This window comes from Urtica dioica, chromosome 12, assembly GCF_054948205.1.
Source record: "Urtica dioica subsp. dioica isolate 48M chromosome 12, U.dioica_male_clone48M_v1_H2, whole genome shotgun sequence".
Lineage (NCBI taxonomy): Eukaryota > Viridiplantae > Streptophyta > Magnoliopsida > Rosales > Urticaceae > Urtica > Urtica dioica.
Genome location: NC_142767.1, coordinates 16,897,670 through 16,917,844, shown reverse-complemented (window position 1 = coordinate 16,917,844; position 20,175 = coordinate 16,897,670). Strand labels below are relative to the sequence as shown.

General features: G+C 35.7%; 2 protein-coding genes across 3 annotated transcripts; one reads left to right on the top strand and one right to left on the bottom strand.

Moving 5' to 3' along the window:
- Positions 1–445: 445 nt before the first annotated feature.
- Positions 446–14,930, top strand: EMB2771 (E3 ubiquitin ligase). The gene is made up of 37 exons (XM_089602712.1): positions 446–764; positions 1,021–1,084; positions 1,438–1,522; positions 2,160–2,446; positions 2,543–2,648; positions 2,718–2,878; positions 3,025–3,212; positions 3,324–3,393; positions 3,923–4,090; positions 4,300–4,790; positions 5,019–5,478; positions 6,222–6,560; positions 7,042–7,125; positions 7,312–7,404; positions 7,495–7,554; positions 7,735–7,833; positions 8,151–8,291; positions 8,446–8,526; positions 8,698–8,769; positions 9,067–9,138; positions 9,227–9,320; positions 9,418–9,500; positions 9,642–9,698; positions 9,824–9,904; positions 10,018–10,139; positions 10,233–10,393; positions 10,533–10,609; positions 10,693–10,803; positions 10,893–10,994; positions 11,345–11,485; positions 11,894–12,067; positions 12,396–12,459; positions 12,596–12,735; positions 12,807–12,964; positions 13,242–13,320; positions 13,723–13,821; positions 14,373–14,930. Exons 1-37 carry the CDS (start codon positions 541–543, stop codon positions 14,763–14,765), a joined length of 5,481 nt encoding a protein of 1,826 aa, XP_089458838.1. The 5' UTR covers positions 446–540; the 3' UTR covers positions 14,766–14,930.
- A 451-nt stretch (positions 14,931–15,381) lies between these two features.
- Positions 15,382–18,776, bottom strand: LOC149379660 (xylan O-acetyltransferase 1-like). Of its 2 annotated transcripts, XM_089603287.1 has the most exons (5): positions 18,438–18,776; positions 17,852–18,286; positions 17,599–17,770; positions 16,311–16,675; positions 15,382–15,997 (listed from the first exon to the last, which is right to left on the bottom strand). In XM_089603287.1, the coding sequence occupies exons 2-5, from the start codon at positions 18,241–18,243 to the stop codon at positions 15,649–15,651; spliced, it is 1,278 nt and encodes a 425-aa protein (XP_089459413.1). In that variant the 5' UTR covers positions 18,244–18,286; positions 18,438–18,776; the 3' UTR covers positions 15,382–15,648. The 2 variants fall into 2 exon arrangements, with proteins under 2 accessions (XP_089459413.1, XP_089459412.1); XM_089603286.1 differs by lacking the exon at positions 18,438–18,776 and having other exon boundaries at positions 17,852–18,414.
- Positions 18,777–20,175: the final 1,399 nt, after the last annotated feature.

Genomic DNA, 20,175 nt, shown 5'->3' with positions numbered 1-20,175 from the left:
AATCAGTCAATTTCTTAATTTGTTTTAAGATTCTAATCAAAGTTGTATTTTATTAAAAAATAGCTTATTGAGTCCGTATTAAATTAGTTAACTAAAAAGTATTATATATAGATCTGATAGGTTATTTTTTTAATAAAATAAAATTTTAAATATTTTTAAAAGGAGGATGGACCATTGAACTAATTATCTTTTTATCTTCATGTTTATTTTTATATTAGATTTTTTTTTATTTACAGCTTTCTTTAATTTTTAAAATTACTTTACATTTTAATGAAAAACATTGGGAAGATTATTTGAAAATAAAAACGAATGAGATACTTATGAAATACTAAATTCGAGGCATTTAAGGAATTACCATCTTCCTGGACCGAACGAGGCCCTGATTCCCTCGAACAAGAAAACAAAAAATTAAAAAAGAAAAAAAAAAGAACAAAAAAACGGGACCTGCTTGCCTAGGGTTTCAAAATGGCGCTAAAACATTCTTTGGTTTTTTAAAAAGAAAAAAGGGTAAAAAAACCGAGTCCGTCACAGTTCGAAAACATGTCTATGGGCGTTCGAAGCCTGACAGTGCTCGGCGAGTTCAAGCCATTCGGCCTGGTCGCCGAAGCTATCGACGGGAAGTTCGCCGACGACGACGGAAACAGGTTCTCGGAGAACTACGACTACTTCCTCTTCGATCCCGAGGCCGGTCGCCACAGATACGACGCGTCCGACCCTGCCCTCACCGATCGCCGCGATCACGAGCTCTTCATCAGAAAAAATCGGTAATTTTCGTTTCATTTCCCGCGCGGTTGCTTCGGAAATGTAAGAAAGTGAAAAGGACAATGCGAGTATTCGCAGTAGAATTCTGGTGAATAATCAAGCCTAAGCGTTCCATTAGGTTACTGGAACTACTTCAAGAGTTAGCGGCTCTGAACGAATGAATTAAAGAAACAGAGATTGTTGATACGAAGTTGTATGTGTTTCAATTCTTTACTAATTTGAGCTTTTGATATTTGTTTTTGGTCACTGTTCTTGTAGGATAATATGGACATCAGGTGCACGAGTGCTCAAGAGATTAACATTGCCGTCGCCTGTTGTTATGGTTTGTGATTAATCGTATATAGTCTTTGCAAGAGCTGAATATTCTGTCATTTGAGTTTAGTTTAGTGACATTCCTATTCAATTTTTTGATTGTTTTCCATATGAAGTTAAGGTGTGGCCATCCTTTTGGTACCTCCTTTATGGGTACTAGCATCATATAATTGACGGAGGCTTTACCTTTGTGTATGTTAAGCTTTAGCCTTTTTTGTATCAGTCATTTGCTACATTGAAAGTTTTGAAGAACATATGCGCTTTCTATTCGTTAACCCCTCCTTTTTTCTTTTTTTTTTTTTTTTTTTTTTTTTTTTTTGCCTTTCATAATCTTGTGTTGTGGTAAAACTTTGCTTATTTTAGGCACACTGGTGTCGTCTGGGTGATATGGCCGAGGCTCTTCTTTGCATTTTACAATTTGCCTCTTTGACGATATACAATACATCAGGTTAGTATAATAGTACAGTGCACGGAAATATTTCTTGTGTTACTCAGGAATGAGAGTGATTGTAAAAGAATTATGTGTAGTATGATAAGAAACACCTTGAAAATCTAGTAGTGTGAATAAGGAAAGACACATTAAGTAGGTTTATGAGAGAACTGGACACTCCCAAAAGGCCATGATTTTACAATTTATTAATTCATGCCCCAGATTATTCCTGAATGCACCTACTTACCTCTAGGGTGGTATAATTTATCTACAATTACCTTACCCTCCCTAACTTTCCTGACTCTCCCTTAGAGCACATGTGAACCAGGTATTTTATGCCGCAATGCAATTATGTTACTCAGAGAACTGATATACGCCAACTTTAACATAGAAGTGTACAGAGAAATCAAGATTCTAGCTTATAGACGTCTTGTAAATTTGGCATATGTCAGTTTTTCTTGCTCACGAGGATTAGAGCCTGTACCAAAATATATCTATTATTTTTTAAATAGACATTTTCATGACTAGAGCCAGCCGACAGCTTTTTGGTGTGGGTGGAGGTGTTTACCACTAAGCTAACCTATATTGTCATGTGTATAGCCTTTGAGTTTTAGCTGCTTTTTTTTTTTGTTGAAATTAAACCTGCACTTTGCAGGTGACGTAACTTACATCCCTCTTCCTCGTTCCATTACCTCAATATGGGCTCTTCCCTTCGGATTATTATTCCAGCAGCAAGCCGAAGCAAATTCAGCAACTCATGTTCCTGCACCATCTACAAGCCCTTTATTTTCAATGCATGAAACATCACGGCCCAGAAGGCAGAGTGGAAACAGTCCAATGCATAATCTCAATGTCCCAAGTGTAGCTGGTAATAATGTAAAAAGAGAAATGAGCTTAATGTCGTCACATTTGATTCTGAAGGATCCACTAGAAGAACCACAGGCACGTTCCTGATCTGTATCTTTTATGTTTTTTTTCCTCAGCCACTCTATTGTTGTTTTACTAACTTTATGAGATTTTGCTACTGTAAATTCACAGTTGACTTATATTGAAGAAAGAGGAAAATACAACATAATGAAGGAATTCGACGAGACAACAATTTGGACGAGTGATCAAATCCCGCTTATGGCATCTTATAACAAAGGTTTTTCCATATCAAGTTCTTTTCTCGTTTGCTCTTATACTTATCGCTGTAAGATTGTTTTGTTTGCAGGAAAGATGCAACATTCGGTGTGGGTTGTAGAAGTCATTAATTCAAACATCGAAGATGCAAATCCTAATTTATTGGATTTAATTCCTTCTGGAGTAATATCAAAACAGTTCTCATTCCGAAGAATATGGCAGGGAAAGGGTGCACAAACATCTGCTTGTAAGGTATAAGTTTCTGAACTATGTCTGCTTGTGGTGGATATCCATACCGCCATTCGTCTTAGCACTTGTGATTTATTTATTTATTTTTCTTTTGGAGACATACTGCGTGGTCTTTATCTTTTTGTTAAATTCATTGGATTATTTGCTAGGTTTTTCTCGCAACGGATGAGGATGCAGCTCCTGTAATATGCTTTCTTCACCAAGAGCAAAGAAAGCTATTATCAGTACGGCTTCAAAGTACAGAGATTAATAATGAAATTCTATATGACATCAAACCTGACATGAGCTGGAGTTTACCTGCAATTGGAGCTGCTCCTGTGATCGTCACACGTCCCAAGTAAAGTTTTGCACCTCTTTTGTGCTTTACTGAATCACTATGTTTTTAATTTCTATCAATGGACATATACTTTTACGTACTAAATTTGTCCTTTTGTTTTTCTCCTTTCAGAGCTGAAAATGGGCTGCTGCCATATTCGGATATAATTGTTTTAGCCCCGGATAGTTCCTTGCTTCTTTATGTAAGTACTACTTGCTATTGGTTGATCTTTCAAAAACGTGATAACTTTTTTTTTTCCTTGTGGTCCAGCTGGCAAAATGTTGAATTTCACGAGCTAGATAAGCTTTTCTTCTTAGTGATCAATTTGGCCAAATGTTGAATTTACATGTCAGTTGAAAAGCTCGATCAGATTTCAATATGTACGCAAATAGATAGTTGGGAGAAGGTGGGGTTTTCTAAATGTTGTAACTTGTCCACTAATATGTCTTTGTGTGCTAGCAATTGAATACAATGATATAATATTAAGTTCCATCGTTTGTTTTTGTTTTGGTTAAATCACCTTTTTTTTGGGGGAAGGATCAGGGTAGTAGAAGACTTAGAAGTCAATATTAGGCACCCTTAAAACTTGTTTCTCTTTAGAATTGAGAGAATATAGTAGTCTCATTTCAGGAAGTATAACAACGATTTGATTAATATGAACTCGTTACTCATCTTTCTAGCCTGCATCATTATGCTTCATATGTATAAACGGCTATATTTTTTCATTACAGTCAGGGAAACAATGCCTATGTAGGTATGTGCTGCCTTCATCATTGAATAGTGGCCGGGTTTCTCATAATATGGAATTTCGAGAAACATCTGTTTCCAGTGACCTAAAGATCATAGGAGTAGCTGATGCTATCGAGGAGCGTCTCAATATCAAACTAAATAATGGGCAGGTGTGCTGATTTGTGCTTATTATGGTAATTATAATTCAAGTTTGATTCAAGTTTTCTAATTAGTGACTTCAAGTCAAACAATAATTAAATCGTATTACTGGAGTCCATTCCCAACATAGAATATATTTCTAGTATTTCTGTTCCCTTGTTATTGTAGTTTTGATGTTTTTCTGATACCTTGGTGTCTGTAACTTCTATTACTAATCCAGATGTTTAGATGTGCATTACGAAGTAGTCCTTCGTCTTCATTGGCAAATGATTGCATCACAGCAATGGCTGAGGGGCTTAGTTCTGGCTTTTATAGCCACGTTCTAAGTCTTCTTTGGAAAGAGGGCGACTCTGCGTGCTTCTCAGAGTCTGACAACAGTGGTGTGAATATTGAATGGGATTCTTTCTGTAGGATAATTATGCAAATGTGCAGACCTTCCATGGGTACTCAAAAGCATCTAGATTCTACTGTTGGCACCTCCTGGGAGTTCCTTATCAGTAGCAAGTTTCACAAGAACTTCTGCAAGCATAACAGTTTTACTGGAATTTCATCGGCGACATTATATGACGAGCGAGAAATAAAATATTCTGGATTGAATTTTGACGATTCCAAAAACTTAAAAAGCTCATTCTACTCAGAACTTATCATGGAGACTCTTGATTGCTTGCATGCTGTATATGAGAGTATGAAACTGAATTCCCTTCGAAAGAGGTGTGTCTGTTATTCTTTGTTACTATGTTCCATTCTGAGAAATTCTTTTGTCAAAAAATATATTTAAACTATTCATTGCCCCTAATAAAATGTTTGCGGAGTCAGCTGAGGAATATGCACGAAATGAGCAGTGTAAGCAGGCTAGGATTTTCCATGATATTTTGTAATAGTTAGGCTGATATTCCTTTCATGTTTGTAATATGATATTCCTATTTCTTTGTTCTGCAGAGATTCAGAACTTCTGGCAGTTCTATTGTGCGACATTGCTAAATATCTGGGTGAACAAAGCTATGTGGACCATTACATTCGTGATTTTCCAGGTTTTTCCAGAAACATACAAGTGTCCAAAACCTCCATATCATGTAAGACACCACCAAGTTTATTCAGATGGCTTGAGAACTGTTTGCTGCATGGATGCAGCTCTGCTAAGTGTAATGATCTTCCACTTCTAATCTGTCAAAATGGAAGTTCCGTGGCGAGTTGGGCCAGAAAGATAGTCTCCTTCTATAGTTTGTTATGTGGTGCACAACAAATAGGGAAAAAGCTTTCATCTGGCGTATGTTGTAATATTGCTGATGGATCACATTGCACGACCGAGGAACTTACAGTTTTGGCGATGGTTGGAGAAAGATTTGGATTAAGACAGCTTGACGTGTTGCCTTCTGGTGTCTCTCTTCCCCTGCGCCATGTGAGTTATCCACTAACCATGCTTGCAATGTGTTAGATCCCTAAAGGGTAAATAAGTAATTTATTTATTTTATTTTGTTTTTATAGTAATTATGATACCTTGTTGGCAAGGTGTTTTTGGGCGGGGAGTACCCCGGAAGAGTAATAAGTTTATTTCGTTTTTTATGTTATATAATTAAATTTTAGTATAAATAAGTTGCTAGGGTGGGTCATTAGGGCTAGGAAAAGAGTTGTCATGTTTATTATTTTGTTTTCATTAGAAGTAGATAATGCAATGTGAGAGATTGGTTCACATCTCGAATTGTGAGCCGAATTTATAAAAAATATTAGTAATATGTTGTTTGGAGTTACCTCAGGTCGTACCAGAATGTTTCACAAAACTACTATTCAGTAAAAATTCTAGTGGAAGTTGTTATGATTTTTCAAGGACGATGCTTGAAAGTCGTACTCAGGCTGTATGATGGTCACCATATCATTGCATAGGTTACAGTGTACGGTCATATCAACTATAATGTAATTTTACTCAGTACATGATTTTTGCATATACAAATATGTACATATTCGTTGAAGTTTTAGTAAAATATCATCTATTTGTTTGGGCATTATACGAACTAATTTGAGCCCTTTTCAATATTCCGTACCAAGTATGGCTTAGGCACTTCTTTGTGTTCCAGCCATCATAAGATTTGTCGAATATTCAGTTCTGCATTTACTTATACTGGTTTTTGTCTCTGCAATCTATAGGCATTGGACAAGTGTCGGGAATCTCCTCCCACAGACTGGCCTGCAGCTGCGTATGTTTTGCTTGGTCGAGAGGATTTGGCTTTGTCACGTTCAGCACGTTCATGCAGATCTAAGGAATTTGAAACCCAAACTAACGTGAATTTAATCTCACTTTCTACACCATACATGCTACATTTGCATCCAGTGACAATCCCTTCTACAGTTTCTGATACAATTGGATTGGATGGTGCGAAGTTTGAGGATGCCGATTCTGTTGATGGTTCTATGACAGATGGCATGGAACATATTTTTAACTCTAGCACACAGCTACAATATGGCCGTGATCTACGGTTGAATGAGGTAATCTTTTCTCTTTTCATAAAAAGCGCGTTGCGTATGTATAGTGAATGGACATGTCACAACCTCATTGCATGAGGTTTGGCATATGATACTTATAGTGTCTAAATGGATTTACCATCCTCCCAGTCGCATATGATACTAATTGTGTGTGTTATGATATGCTCAAAATTTAGAAGCCACAGAGATAATATTACCTGGAAGAAATATCCTATGTACGGTATTCAGTTAATTTAAATGAATAATCACTCTAGCTGAGTGGTGTGTGCCTACATCAAGAAGTGACAAGTAGAGTATTATACCCATCTTTTAGTGAAAAACCTCGTGTTACCTTAAAAAAAAAGTGACGAGTAGATAATTTTATAATCTATAGTAAGCGAAGTCTGTCTTTTTTATTTTTATACCCGTGTCTATTGTGTTCTTACGCTCTGAAGTTACCATTTTCCAAACTCTTTGATGGCCCATAGCATTTGACTTCTACCAGGTTAGACGACTTCTATGCTCAGCAAGACCCGTGTCAGTTCAGACATCTGTAAATCCTAGTGCCTCTGACCAGGATGTGCAACAGGTATTTACCCAATTTTATCATTTCTTATGAGTTTGTAAATTAGTTTGTCTGTGTCCTTAAACACAAGGTTAATGCCTACGAGCAATAGCATTTGTATTGAAGTTATGGTTTAAGGTTTTCGAGTTACGTCATTGTTATAGTAAGCTATGTACTTTTATTACTTATGTTTTCTTTTTCCTTCTCAAGGCTCAGTTATGGCATCTGGCACAACGCACCACTTCCCTTCCTCTTGGTCGGGGGGCGTTCACACTTGGAACAATATACACACTTTTGACGGAGGTACACTTTTGCAAGTGCAAACTCTGGAAATCTTTGTATTAAAATCATTGCTTAAAGTTTGTTATGGACTTGATAAGCTTTTATGTACAGGCCGTTGCTGTACCGAAGCTTGTTTTAGCAGGTCGGTTGCCTGCCCAACAAAATGCAACTGTATGTTCATCAAACTTATATCAGTATATGCTATATTTTTTTATTATCTCTATCCATTTTTGACGTACTTGGTCATACATATTCAAGTATCAAGCAGATTACCATGTAGAAGTATATTTTGCCTTTTTTAAGGTTCCTATATTTATGCACTGATAATATATACACTTTTCATGACAAAAGGTGAATTTGGACCCAAACTTGAGGAATATACAAGAGCTTAAGGCTTGGCCCGAGTTTCACAATGCTGTGGCAGCCGGGCTGAGATTGGCTCCACTTCAGGTTGACATAATCTTCTCTTGGATAAAAGTTCTTGTCTCATCTGATACATCGGAATTGGAACACTTGTGCATATTGTGACTCAAAATAAAATATGGTTTTCAGTAAAAAAAAAAAAACAAAAAGTTAGTTTAAATTTGAACCATTTACTATTAATTGTAATCAATACTGTGAACCATTTACACAGTATAATCGTTAGCTCGCTAGTAATTCAAGTTAATGCTTAGTTTGACTTATTTCTATCTGGTGGCAGTGCACGATTTTTTTCCATGTAAAACATATCATCATAGATGCGAGAAATTTAACCTCTCCGATTGCAGGGTAAAATGTCAAGAACCTGGATTATATATAACAAACCTGCGGAACCGAATGCTATTCATGCTGGGCTTCTTCTCGCGTTAGGGTTGCATGGATACCTGCGTGTTCTGAATCTTACAGATATTTATCTGTATTATGCTCAGGTTTTGTGGATTTTAGATCTTTCCATATCTTTATCTTCATGACTTACGGAGAGGAATGGATAACAGTGGTGTTCTTTTGATGTTCTTCCTGGTACCATGCCACTTCTGCACTTGTATGAGAATATAATAACTATACTATGTTTGATTCTTCTAGGAACATGAAAGCACAACTGTGGGACTGATGCTTGGCCTCACTGCTTCATACCGAGGAACAATGGATCCCTCGTTATCAAAAGTAAGTTAAGACTTTCTTGACCTTCAGCTGTTAATTAACTGATATCGATGTGCTTTCTGGTGCGATATCTTTATTCTCTCATGTATCCTTATCTTCGCATTTGTCCATATCAACCATTTGGGTATTACTTGAACATTGTTAAACAGAACTTATTATGTTGTACTTTTGCAGAGTCTCTTTGTTCACGTACCTGCTCGGCATCCATCTTCTTTTCCTGAGCTGGAGTTGCCAACCCTTCTGCAGGTATCTATCATCACTTTCTCAAAATAGATTTTTATCATTTAAAATTTCAAAGGTATATAAATTGTCTAAAATTATTACAGACACATGCTTGTTTGTGTAGTTTTCCTTTTTTTTTTTTTTTTTTTTTTTTTTTTTCAATGTTACAACTTCAGCTTAAATGCTACTTAGTTGCTAGTATTCTGTTTTCCATGGTTTGTGAGGTTTCATCAACTGCTCATTATTTTGTTTATTAGAGTGATTTGTGTAGTTGTGCAGCATCTGATCTTGTTCTAACGTTGCATTTGTATTGTTTACCAGTCAGCAGCTCTAATGTCAGTTGGCCTTCTTTACGAAGGATCCGCACACCCTAAAACCATGCAGATACTGCTGGTACGTTTTGACATGACATTTTTACTGATTGATTATCCTCCTAAAGCATTGCGCCTTGTGCATAATTTCTACACAATCAAATTTACAGGCTGAAATTGGACGAAGAAGCGGAGGTGATAATGTACTCGAGAGAGAGGGTTATGCTGTTTCTGCTGGATTTTCATTGGGTCTTGTTGCATTGGGTATGTTCTTCTAATACTTGTATCTTGTTTTGTTTTGTTGATTGTGACTAATAATTTGTGTCTTTTTTTTTTATTTTTTTTTTTTTTTTAAATGAAGGTCGGGGCTATGAAGCTCTTGGTTCAATGGATGCAATGGTTGATAGGTTGTTTCATTATACTGGCAGCAAAGAAGTATATAATGTATGTTTCTTAGTTTATACCTTGTTTTATAAGATTTCTTGTCCATTCTCGAAATTCACACTATCCTTTCAGTTCTTACTATATGCACTGAACGTCAACTGTTGCTGAAATTGGATCCTTGTTTTGTTTATTCTTCACCAGGAAAAATATCTTTCCCCAGCGCTTGTGGTAGATGATCAGAATCGCACTGCTGCACAGGTGTTATTTTGCTACTTCCTATGTCTTACGCAATCTCTATATTTAATATAAAAAATTGGGTTGTTGGATTTATGCTCTTTAATAGCTGACTATTACTTCCTCGCTGTGCTAATTTTCTGTTGCAGATTATGGATGGAAATAATGCTGTTAATGTTGATGTCACTGCCCCTGGAGCGATCATTGCTCTTGCTTTAATGTTCTTGAAGGTGATTTTATTATCAAATAGGCTGGTTACACAGTATTCTCTATTCCTAATTCTCATGACAAATACGTCAGGAAGATTTGATGAGTTTCATGTGTAACTTCATGTGTTTAACAGACTGAATCGCAGACAATCGTGTCTAAACTCTCAATTCCTCAAACTCGTTTTGACTTGCAATATGTGAGGCCTGATTTTATCATGCTCCGTGTGATTGCTCGGAATTTGATTATGTGGAGCAGGTAATGTTAGTTTGTTTCAGCAAGTCCAACTGTTGGCCTCCAACTTTATAGCTATATTAAAAAAAATCTTATTAATAATCTGTTTTTCTGTAGGGTTCATGCGTCCCTAGAGTGGGTTCAATCTCAGATACCTGATATTGTAAAAAATGGTGTTGAAAGGCTTGGGGATGAAACTAGTGATATGGATGATATGGATGCTGAAGTATATGTACAAGCGTATGTAAATATAGTAGCTGGAGCTTGTATGTCGCTTGGTAAGATACTGTTCATGAGAAAATGTATCTAGATGAATGAGAAAACTACCTTAAGTTAAACATGATGTATGAAAAAGTGTTAACAAGATTCCATAGTTTTGTTAATAACTAGTTTCAATTTCTCGTCTGATCATCTCAGGATTGAGATTTGCTGGTACGAAGGATGGGAATGCGCAAGAGTTGCTATATAACTTTGCTCTCTATTTTATGAATGAGGTTTGATAAATCTTGATGTGATTCTGAACTTACATATACAATCACCGTAGAGGTGAAATTTTAATCGATATTTTATTTTACAGATCAAATTAGTTTCTGCTACAAGTGGAACTTTTCCAAAGGGATTGTCCCGCTATGTGGACCGGGGGACATTGGAGATGTGCCTTCATCTCACTGTTCTTTCCCTTTCAGTGGTGTGTGTATACACAACTTTCTTTTGCTTTTCCTTTTCTTTTCCCAATTGCATAGAATGATTAATAGTTATTGTGTTTGACAAGAGCAGGTTATGGCTGGTTCTGGTCATATACAGACCTTTAGGCTATTAAGATTTCTCTGGAGCAGAAGCTCCGCAGAAGGGCATGTTAACTATGGTCTTCAAATGGCAGTGAGTTTTTCTAATATCCTGTTTTTTCTTCGCTATGTTTCGTGAGTTACATTCCATGTTTCCAGATCATTAGTGGGATTGTTACTTTAGCTTAATATCTTTGCTACTTAAGGTAGGGTAGTCTGATGGCCAGAATCTCTAATAAATCAATGCTCCACAAGTGTGCTGCTTTATAATAAGAAATCTTTGGAAAATGATGCAGAATGAATTTGAAGCTTGGAAATGAACTATAGAAAAATCTCATCAAAATGGAATTCAAACCCAACACGCACACACACACACATATATATATGTATATATATGTATTATGTTACCTATGTACGTGTGTATTTTAATATTGGTGGTTTTAGGTAAGCTTAGCAATCGGGTTCTTGTTTCTTGGTGGAGGAATGCAAACATTTTCGACAAGCAATGGCTCTATTGCTGCGTTACTGATTACTCTATACCCGCGCTTGCCAACAGGACCAAATGATAATCGCTGTCACCTGCAGGTATCATTCACAGGGGCAGACTTGTGAACATATTATTTTCCACACAAATTAGTCATAAATTGATAGGAGATGATCACAGATTAGGCGTGTGCTAATTCACTTTTTTCTCTTTAAATTTTTGGGAATGCTTCGCAGACTAACAGAACTGATTATTCTATGGCGAACCGCAATTTAAAATCTACCTGAAAATACAAATAATGTCTTTAAGACTTTGTAGATTTCATATAAAAACAAATCGAATCTCTGTAGGATAAATCTGGCTGGTGATGCGCTATACATTACTCCCGTTAAAGGCTGAAACACAACTTTTTTTTTTATTTTTTATTTTTTATTTTTTATTTTATTTTTATCTCAATTATAATTTCTATTTATTTTTCCCTATTTATGATTTGATGTATTATATTTCAGGCTTTCCGGCATTTATATGTACTTGCAACAGAAGCTCGATGGATTCAGACTATTGATGTAGATACGGGTCTACCTGTGTATGCCCCTCTTGAGGTTACTATTAAGGAAACTGATAATTACGCAGAAACAAGTTTTTGTGAGGTTACCCCTTGCCTCCTGCCAGAACGGGCTGTGGTAAGTTTCATAAGTTATCTAGGAACATCTAATAAAATATTTGACTGATTACTTAAAAGAGTTGACAATTAAATTGCTTCAACTTGTTAAGTTTTCTTATATGTACTCCAGTAATATATATATATATATATATATATATATATATATATATTTTTTTTTTTTTTTTTCCCTTTCAAAATAGCCTCTTCTGTACATGTAATTGCTAAAGCTTTAGCCTCCTCCTTGAACTTTAAGTATATCATTTTGTTCTAATTTGAGTCAGGCCAGTTTCTGACAACTGGGATAATTTTTGCCCAGTGACGAGTTGATTATACATTGTTGTGTGCAGTTGAAAACCATACGTGTTTGTGGTCCTCGGTACTGGCCTCAAGTGATAGAATTTGTTCCCGAAGGTATCATATTTTGTTTTGTAACTCATGGATATCTCATATGTCAGTGTAATCTCTTACCGATACTTGACTCCGTCTTTTATTTCATTATTTATTAATTTTTTAAGATATCTGTGCTTCTCTGCTTGCAATGGAACAGATAAACCATGGTGGACTATTGGGGACAAGAATAACCCATTCAATTCTGGAGTTCTCTACATAAAGCGGAAGGTCGGGGCTTGTTCATATGTTGATGACCCCGTAGGGTGCCAATCACTACTGTCACGGGCAATGCACAAGGTTAAAAATTGTTACCTCATGATTTCCTTGAACTTGGATAGATAGTAACTCTAATATCTTTCTCAATACAGGTCTTTGGTTTGACTAGTTTGAAAGCCCGCAGTCCTAGCACCAATGGCGTCAGTGAACCTGGTTCTGTTACAGTTGACCAGCTAGTCAGTACTTTCTCATCTGATCCTAGCTTAATTGCTTTTGCGCAACTCTGCTGCAATTCTTCTTGGACTAGCAGGCAAGTTTTACTGCGCTCTCTTCTCAGATGTGTTCTGAAATTTTATTTCCTGTCTATAGCTCATTTGCTACAAGGGTGGTTTAGTATACAGATCTTTAATAAACAGAAGAGAGAATAATGATTGCAGGCTTTAGAATTTTTTAGTTATAAGCATTTGAAAGACGATCGCTTTAGTTGTGTACGACTCTATGTTCTCAATGCATATTGCACTTTTGGTATTGTATTGATTAATAAGTTTGGGATTATGTGTTCTAACAAGTAAATGAACCATGTGCAGAACTGATGCTGATTTTCAAGAATTTTGCTTGCAAGTACTATTCGAGTGTGTGAGCAAAGACAGGCCTGCTCTCTTACAGGTACTTCAGCATTGATTTACTTATTTTTATTTTCCGACGAAAAGATTTTAACAGTACTTAAATGCATCGAGTTACGTGAATAAATCTAAGCTTTGCTAGAACTTTTACTATTTGATCCCCTTGAATCCCGTATTCTAAGTTGCGATCGGATCTATTCATTAAAAAGAATCGATTCAATAAATTTCTTAGTCCCTAGTAATTTAATATGGTTTGCACTCTGCATTTGATAGGTCATTTCAGTGGTACGATTTCTTCTGAATCCTCGTTTGTTTTGTTTTTGTTATTTGTTTCATAAAGCTTCCATTGGTTTTTTATTTTATTTTTTACTTTTACTTCCTATGGATGTTTCTTTTGTTTGTTTCATTCATCTAATCAATTCATTCTTATTTGAACTCTGAGCAGGTATATTTGTCATTGTACACGACAATTGGGTCAATGGCAGATCAATTTACTAGTGATACAGTTCTGTTGGGCGACTCTGTTTTTATCTCCAACTTAAAGGTAGTTTTTCACACCTTTGCTCTATTTCTAAGTGCCAATCAGGTCGGCACGTGTCAAATAGTGAAAGTAACCCCAAAAAAAAAAAAAAATCAATTACAAAAAGTCAATAATCTGCCTTCTATGAGGGTTTCTCATGACTAGAAATCTGTCTGGGAAATTTAGATCAATCTACACTGAAAATTTTCCTTCCGTTTTGAGACGATTACAGTGACCGCACCAGTTAAGATGTGTCTATTGTTATTCCTTTGATTTTTATTGTATGCATTCTAAGATAACAAGAAATTAAATCACAGTAAAAAGAAAAAAATAAATAGAAATTGGTTAAATTGGTTTAGGCTCGGAAACAGCTGACAGGGGGTATTGTTTTGTCTGCAATTATTGATCATCAATCTATACATTGAAGTAAACTATAGGCTGTCTTTGGGCCGACTTTATATGTAAAACCCTATGGTGTTTTTTACCCGTGACAGCAATGCCACACCAATCCTACATTTTCAACACTGTTACCTCAGTAATAGAACATTCCATTCGTCTTCGATCCCTTCTCGCAGATAGCGATGGCTTACAACGAGGCTCTACTGCGCGGAAGATTGACTGCCTCGAGAGGCGGGATTGTTCAATCCAATTTTCTGGGATCGATCCGGAAACGAGTCGAAGAGCTTCTGAGCAGTTGTCACGGATTACAGCACGATTTTCGTAACTACTTGAGATCCGGGGCATGGCCTAAAAGTTCTGACAAAAACTCGATCCTTCTTTCTTGGTACCTCCACTGGTTTGGCGCGCCATTCCCATCGGCGATCAAGTCGGCCGTGCAGAAGATAAAACCGAATATCAACAAGAAGTCGTCGTCGTTTGTTCCGCTCTTGCGTTTAGTATTTCCAAGCACGGACATCACTGTTATTGGTGAGATTGACACTTTCTTGACTTCAAACGACATGGAATGAGGTATTACTCTGAGGTTGATGTTCCAGCTGATAGATTATTTGTTACAAGTTGAGGGTTTTTATTTTTTATTTTTTTTAAGCACTTCTGTAGGGCTTGTATGTATGTATGTATGTATGTATAATACACCCACTAGCAATTTGGCCTCAATTTATGTTAAATTATTGAATGTGTGTGTGTGTGTGTGTTTTTTTTTTTTTTTTTTGTGTCTGGTCCTATACTCCTATAGTCCTACGTGATCGATCAAAGAATCAAAAGTGGGGGCTATAAAATATTTTTCATTTTAATACATGCCATGATGATGGCAATGCCGATTTATAGCCATTAATAAAGACAACAAACGAGAAAGGAGACAAAAATACGCACAGAAGCGTGCATGAGTTAAGTCTTCGCAAAATAAAATAATAATTTAAATGTAAAAAGGAGATATGCTTGTACCGACAGTCTTACGCACAAACGAGCAAAAAAAGAGATAATTCTAAATTTTTTTTTTTAGTCAGAAGTTGCACTATTTGCTTCTAACTAAAGCAACTATGAACACTTTTTTTTTCAACTTTACCTAAACGTGTATCGAAAATATAATTATTCTAAAGAGAACGAGAAATGTATACTTTTACATACAATTATATGCTTTCGCTTTATTGTTAATTTTCTTTTAGTAACATTACAATTCAAGTAACTGTGAAAATTGCCCATATTTTGGCCTATGCAATAAAAAAAAAAAACTATCACCCCCCACCCCCACCAATCTATGAACAAATCTAACGTAACAAAAGAGAACTTGGGAAAAACGTGAAAAACAAAACCACCAAAACAGAAGTAAAAAAAAATCAAATAAGAAAATCAGTCACTAGGAGTAGTGACTTTTTTGAGGGACCTAAACTGTCAAGAGCGAGAGATGATACGTGTGTAGAGGAACTCGTTCCACGTGTCAGGTAGTCCAGGCAAGCACCAGTGGATACAATCCGCATACGTGTCAGGGTCAGCCTGCTGCTCCAAAGTCAACATCTTCCCTTGCCTGATGGTGTGAACCGAGGTGTGGGCGTCCTTGCGCAACTCTGACAGCCTGGTGATGTTGAGAAAGGTGACAGGCACTTTGAGCGACTCCGTTACGTTGCGTGCCACCACAAATAGCCTCCGGTCAGTCCCGACTTCCAACGGCATTGTCACGTTCGTCACAGGCATCGTCTCTTTAGCACACTTTATCCCCTCGGGGTTGTTCCAATCCAAGCTCCTATAATTAATATAAAAAAAAAAAAAATAGAACATCAAGTTAGTTGGGTCGTAATTAATGTTACTTGTCCCATCAAGTTAGATAAATCAATTTAGGGTGTTTGTTACCATATATTCTATAAAAAGAAAGTTGGCCTGAGTGCCTGACTTTCCAACCACCAATATTAGTTGAGGAGAGGTTAAAATTAACTTAATAATAATACTTTTCTCTTTTTCAATTTAGGGTGTTTCTACTACCACTTAATTGTTGTAATTATTAATAGTAACAAAATTTGGAAATGTAAAAAAGGGCAAAAGTTTTGAGAAAGAATTACTTGATGTGAAGAGGAGACATGCTACTGAAGAAGACCGTGGTACGATTAGGGTCAATATTTTGGTCAACCCAATTGGCCCAAGTTCTCAAGACCCTCGCGTACGCTACAGGCCGTTCGATCTCGTCGTAGTCGGAGTCTCCTTCATCGAACGATAATCCTGGTCTCAGCACTTTCATGCTGAAAGTGTTCATCCACCAAATGTACGTGTTGAAGACCAGATAGTCAACGCTCTTCCAATTCACGCCGTGTTTCTCTATCGACTCAGGCATGATTATCCGATTCAATATGCTGTGCATTTTTGGGTCGTCCGAATTCGATTCCACCAAAAACGGAGCCCAGTAAAATTCCACTGTCGCATTGTAGTCCTATTAAAAAAAAAAAATCAACGGAAATCACGAAGTGTATATATTTGCTTACAACCTATAAATGTAATAAAATGCGTTCACGTGGCTATTTTTTCGATTCTTGAGGCAAGATTGCCGTCATTTGCGGCAATCTAACGGCCATGCTGTCCCATGCTTTTGCAATAATAATATTTACTTGGTCACAATGCAAACCACACATGACATATCCATGTCATATTATTTATTTATATATGTAAAATGAAGGTAAGGACAAAGATCACTGTATGCATCCCTGGAAACAAGTAAACAAATGGTTTGAAATGGTTACTTAGTTTAGGTTATAAAAGAAGAAAAAAAAAAGCCCTGGCCTTTAAAGGACACTATTAAAAATCCCCTTACGTGTCACGAGGTAATAAGTACGGTATCGATGAAATAAACAAAAAAAATAGATATCGTATCCAATCGTATCATGCAATACGACATGATCCTCTACATTTCGATTTTTTTTACCGTACATTTCATGATCACCAAAGATAACAGTGATAAAAAAAACATCTACGCTGCTAGTGTAATTCTTGTATTAAAAGTTAAAACTAGTGTAATGTTTGGACACATTGGAATTGTGCTGTAATAGCATTATTTTTTTAATACATTCTATATGTATATTTTTATTTCAGTTTTTTAACTTATTCTTTTTTATTTTATTTTTGAAGAGAGTTTTTTTAACTTGTTATTACACAATAATTTGGTGCATTACTGTTTATTGCCTGCAAATAATAGAAGTCTCCAATTACTCCGTAAAAATGATCTAAAGATCACTTCAAGAATCAAAGAGCTTAACGACTTTTTTTTTTCTTTTTCTTCTTTCTTCTTCTTCTTCTTATCATAATTAAAAATCAAGATTATAAATAATTTCCATTGTTACTCATAATGCCTATACGTACCTCAATTCTGAAGATACTAAGAGAGCCAGTTTTATTCAAGCTCTTCCTTCCTTGAGGAACCACAGACTGAGCAAAGCAAACCATTGATTCCCATTGGTTTCTATTCAGTGAATCCCCAACAAACATTAGCCTCTTGTTCCTCAGCTTCTCAAGCAACAATCTTGGCTTGAACCTACCCAAAAAGAAAAAAAAAAATCGAATTCGATAAAACAACCCATCAGATAGTTAAAAAAAAAAGATTTCTTTTTTTTACTTGGGCAAAGAACAGTCTCTTGGTTGCCATTTCCAATTCTGGTAAGTGGAATCTTTTCTTCCGTTTCTCATGCAAGTCACTTGCGCCGTCAAAAACTCGCATTCGTCTTCCTTATACAACGGGTGAGTCACGTTATCGAAAACCCACTCGCCGTCGAACAAGTCACAGTCTTCGGGCGGCAAAACGACATCCTCTCCGTCGTCGTCTTCTTCGATCTTCTCTCCGAGAGAAACCCCGGCGCTGTCGTTTTTGAGTTCTTGGACTCTGGGGCGAGAGAAGGGAAATTCGGCGATGGACTTGACGTCCTCGTTGTACATGAAGACTCCGAATAGAAGGATCGAGAAAACGACGACGAAGATCGAGAGGTTGTTGTTCTTCCGACCGCTCTTCATTGTTATCGCCCCTGTTTCCGACGAGAACAGAGAAGAGCCCTTTCTGCGAGAAGACATGATGTTACTATTTTAGAAGAAAAAAAAAGAAAAAAAAAAGATCGCTGGGATTTTGTTTGTCAGTGAGAGAGAGAGAGAGGAGAAATAAGGGAATGAAACCAAAAGAAAGGCGTTTTAAGGGAAGAGAAGAGACTTACAGGGGAGAGAGGTGAGTTAGTAGAATTAGGTTGGTTTGGTTTGGGTATGTGATATTTGGTGAGAAGGGTTTTTCTTCAAGTTTCGGTTTTGGGATTTGGTGGACGGAGAGTTGTCTTTATCTCTTCTTGGATATCTTTTCTTCTTTTTTTATTCTTCTCTCCAATTCTCTTTTTCTACATTTCATTGCTAGCTAGCTAACTAACTAACTATATTCTTCTTCTTCTTCTTCTCTTTTTGCTGTGAGAGAGAGAGAGAGAGAGGAGTGACTCCTAAGGCTTGGAGATGGAGAAGTTTAAAAATGGGTGAGAAGTGACATGTGAATAAGGTTTTTGTTCTCTTTAGAGAGAGAGAGAGAGGTTAAAATAATAGTTCAATCTTCAATGAGAGTCAAAAGGCTATAGTTGGTCACCAATCTTGGAAGATCTGTTGTTTCTATCACATATTATGATAATCCAAGGTGACAGAAAAGTTAAATGGCTCTTCTTACTTTTCATCAAAACGACATGTCGTTTTGCTGATTGTCTTTTTCTTATTTTCTTTTCCAGGCTATGCGGTGGATTGAATATTTTCTTTCTGACTGATTCCCCAAATATGTACTCTTGTCTTGTCAGATTTTGGTACAATATTTAGTATTTACTATCACTTTGTCTTTACTCAATTTCTTAAGAAAAACAAAAAAAAAACCTTCTAGACAAAAGACTGTTTATTGATAAACTAGATTACTTTTCTAGTCAAAACTCAAAACTATGAAACATTTTTTCTTATACCGTTTCTTGAGTTAAAACTATATTGCATAATTTTCATTATTTTGTAAAAAAAAAAAAAAAAACTGAAAATTATAACTAGCTATGTTGTTAAAAAATAAGTAGATTGATGCGTTGGTATTTTATTTTAAATTATAAACTTTAAATAAATATTACTTAAGAATATCAAAACCTTGACACTTTAGTATAATTTTTCTAATAATGTAGATATAAAATTTATATTATATGTAATGTAAATGATTGATTTCTAGACACTGTTCAATTAAAAGTGATTTTTTAAAATAAAAAAATAAGAGATTGGACCATAGACATAAATACTACTCATTCGTATCATTTTTTATTTTATTAATAAGATAAAAATGTTTCAAAAAAATTTTATTATTTTTCCAAACTTAGATTTTTCTTGACATATTTTTATATATTTCTTAATCTAAACTAAAATATATTAATTATTTTACTGCAACTGCGTGTGTTTTGTTTGTGTGTATATATAATGAGACAAATTTGATAAAACGACGCTCCTATAACTAAAAAAAGAAGGATATTTAACGATTTATAATATTAATTACTAAGGGCGATTTGGTTTTATTTTTTTAATCGCTACATTGTCGGTAAAACGTTTATTTACTCTATATTAACGACAGTTTTGTGCTCAATTGACTATATAGTGTCATGAGAACATAACTAAATGGCTTGTGAGCTTATGAGAAATTAATGCTTATTCTATGAAAATATATATTATTTATTTATTTTTGCATCAGAAAATAGTTACACACCCTAGTTAAAACAAATACTAATGGTTCAGAACGATATATCATACATTTTATTTATATGCTGACCTTATATAAGTGCCTATACATTTTTTTGTAAATTTGAAAAGAACTAAAATTATATATTTATAGTTCATGAGGTATTAAAGCATTAAGTGAATCTGGACCAATAACACAATTATAAATTAACTAATTACAATTAT

Excerpts from the sequence above, each read along its gene's own strand:
- EMB2771 (XM_089602712.1), top strand. The coding sequence starts at position 541 with ATGTCTATGGGCGTTCGAAGCCTGACAGTGCTCGGCGAGTTCAAGCCA. Across the intron at positions 6,561-7,041 it reads GTGATCTACGGTTGAATGAG|GTTAGACGACTTCTATGCTC; the intron begins GTAATCTTTTCT and ends GACTTCTACCAG. Across the intron at positions 13,321-13,722 it reads ACAGGCCTGCTCTCTTACAG|GTATATTTGTCATTGTACAC; the intron begins GTACTTCAGCAT and ends AACTCTGAGCAG.
- LOC149379660 (XM_089603286.1), bottom strand. The coding sequence starts at position 18,300 with ATGTCTTCTCGCAGAAAGGGCTCTTCTCTGTTCTCGTCGGAAACAGGG. Across the intron at positions 17,771-17,851 it reads AGAGACTGTTCTTTGCCCAA|GTTCAAGCCAAGATTGTTGC; the intron begins GTAAAAAAAAGA and ends CTTTTTGGGTAG. Across the intron at positions 15,998-16,310 it reads ATGTCTCCTCTTCACATCAA|GAGCTTGGATTGGAACAACC; the intron begins GTAATTCTTTCT and ends TATTAATTATAG.